At 34.1% G+C, this 2,926-nt stretch overlaps 1 protein-coding gene across 1 annotated transcript in view; it reads right to left on the bottom strand.

Moving 5' to 3' along the window:
- Positions 1 to 6: 6 nt before the first annotated feature.
- The window catches only part of LOC119587703 (exportin-6-A-like), a gene marked incomplete at its 5' end in the record, with an annotated part of 12,020 nt that continues 9,100 nt past the window's right edge, over positions 7 to 2,926 (bottom strand). The window contains 3 exon segments of the mRNA XM_037936381.1: positions 7 to 2,033; positions 2,201 to 2,341; positions 2,740 to 2,829. Coding sequence (XP_037792309.1) covers positions 1,932 to 2,033; positions 2,201 to 2,341; positions 2,740 to 2,829 — 333 coding nt within the window.

Raw genomic sequence — 2,926 nt, 5'->3', positions numbered from 1 at the left:
GAAACCCTTTTACATCATTCACCTGTTTTGTTTACACAGGTTGAAGACCAGTTGGAATACAGAACCTAAACTATGTCCAGCTGATAAAAAAGGAATATTGATATCATTAACCCCTTATACATATAACATATATATGTAGTATCTGTTACAATATGAAGTGCACTAGGTATTTAGGCATACTTATATCAAGTGCACAAACTTTCACAACTCCTCTTCACAGACTGTTCATGATAATAATTTTATGAGTGTTTAGAGACATATTACGTACACACATTCCAGATTCAGTCCAAAATTCAGCAAGCATATAACGTCTGGAAACCAAGTCACAAAACTGGCAGTGCAACACCTTTCCCGGAGCCAAATGTTTTCCAAGCACTTCTGTCATGGCATGAGGATCTAAGGTTTCACTCAATTAAATGAATGCACTCTAACACATACTCAAATTTCGGGTGGCTGGCATATCTGACTGTACATTGGTCCACAAAACTTAAGCACATATTTATCACATGGGTCAACGATCACAGACATAGGCTGCAGTCATCCTAATTCTTTCATTTAAGTAATATTCATAATTTTCCTTGGCTGAATTTGCATAAAAAGGAAAAATGCCAGAAGCAGAAATAGGAAAAGAAATACTTGGATTTGTAATTATAAAACATAATGCAAAGTGGAAAAAAAAAAAGGAAACAAAGGGACGGAAATTCTTGTTAAAGCACTGCAAGAGCATTAAGAAGTCAAAAAGTTTTTGCAAAGCCCTAAGGAATTTCTTTTATCTTGAAAATTATGCTATAAAGAGGTATTCATTTTGATTTTTCTTTAATCATGTACCTGTGTCCCACAAAATATAAGACTTTTAATCAGCACAAAACAGTGGACTTCTTTACATAAATGCAGTCTCATTTACAACCAGATTGCTTTGACATTCTCAAACACCTAACATGTAAAGTTATTTTCAAATATATCTTAAAAAAAAAAAAAAATAGAAAGATGAGATGAAATCATGTTAAAAAAAAGAAAACTACTGAATGCAGCCTTTGAAATAAATACAAACAACATAACAGGAACAGGAACTCAAACTTGGCATACGTACCCAAAGCAGCAAGTGTAACTACGCGAACCTTTTGCAGAACACAGAAAACATTACCAGAGAAGTCTATTCAACACATAATTCCCAATACTGAAGGCAATCATAATACATAATTTTAACTTGAAAAAGCTGAATATCCTTTGATAAAAAAGACAAACTTCAAATTAGTGATGTTGATATTTAGAAAAATCTGAGAGCATTTCATGCTTAAAACTCAAATTTACTACAAATCTTCCAACTCTAACAATAACCAAAATAGTCAGTATTAAAACTGGGTAAAAAGAATTCCAATAAAAAAAAAAACTGTCTTGATATAAAGACACAAGTATTCTAGTTTCACTTCCAAACCAAGTTTTTCTAACTAGAATCTCTTAGTCAAGGGTGGAACTTGTCTATGAAGCAGACCAGTTGACAGAGATTACACTGCAACACATGTAGCTGTAAGCATCAAGTAATAGAGCAATAATATAGTGAAATTAAACATTCCGCACTAGCATTAGCTTGTACATTAAAGAGTTTCAGCATTTTGCCTACAGATTTATGTGAGACTAAGTGCTAACGGTGTTTGGCAATGTGGAGGTGGGGGAAGGTTGTCTGCACAAAGGCTAGCTAATTCCTAGACTGTCAATATTCAGCCTTGGTTAAAGTAAAAAAAGAAAAAAAAGGGAAAGAACTATGGAGGGGAAAAAGTAAGAGAAACTAAAAAAGGAAAACGCATAAAACAATCTAACTGCTCTACTTGCAGTATTGTTTTCAGATTAAAATGCATACCTAGTATAATGAGGTTCACAAACATGACGGTTTCCCATAAATATTCCTGGATGAATACATGCACATGTTAATACTATAACTTGACTGTGCCAGGAGGTAGACTAGCATTGCAGGTTCGGTAGTAACGTAGGTCATTGATAAATCGCTGGACATTCTGGGTAAATGTTGGCAAATCCTGGTAAAAACACAAGTTGCATTAGTGACCACTTTCTATATCTATGAGATTTATAACTGTTATTATCAAAGCCTCATCTGAGAGAGTCCACTTGACTATGAGTAGCACATGTTCAGCCAAGAAAAAAATATTTGAACACACATTAAAAATCATTACTAAGTACTTACTGTATCAGTTTTGAAGTTCTCTTTGAGAGTTGTTCTTTGGTCATTATCTAGCCCATCCATATTTTGAAGAAAGTGGACAACAAAGGCCGAGAAAAAGGTGTTGAAATCTACAGAGGCCATGTTGTACACTGTGATAGTTATCTGTGGAATATAAAAAATGTGTATTTGTTGCATCAAAGTGATATTCCTTGACTGATTCATCTTTTCTACTCTTTATGAAAAAAGAAATCTGATCAGTTATGTCCTTCACCATGTATCATTTGAGCCTGGCTTTTGAATCAGCACCAATATTTTACTTTTTTTAAAGTTTCAATATTTTACCCTTTTTTTGTTCTGCTCAGCCTGCTTCACAGGAATAACTATCTAATTATTGCTCTTGTAGAAACTTCTTCAGAGCATAACACAATAAGCACATTGAATTCAGACACTGTGCAGTCATACAAAACAATGGAAAAAAATACAGTGTAGCTTCAACACAAACTAAATACATTATAAATATTTCTTCTACAACATATGCAAAGCTAGGAATTCAAACCTACCTCCTCCTGAAGCAGGTCCTGAGATCGATGCACCAGTACCTGCAGCAGCACAGTGATAAACTGGCCTAACATGGAGTTTCGGAAAACACCCTGGCAATACAGATTTTGTGTTTCAGATGCTATAGTATAACTTTTGCATTCATTAAGTACTTTGAAACATATTTCAATAGCCATGGAATGACAAAAG

Source organism: Penaeus monodon, chromosome 23 (assembly GCF_015228065.2).
Source record: "Penaeus monodon isolate SGIC_2016 chromosome 23, NSTDA_Pmon_1, whole genome shotgun sequence".
Classification (NCBI taxonomy): Eukaryota; Metazoa; Arthropoda; class Malacostraca; order Decapoda; family Penaeidae; genus Penaeus; species Penaeus monodon.
Note: the sequence above shows the minus strand (reverse complement) of the source record. Positions and strands in the feature narration are given on the sequence as shown.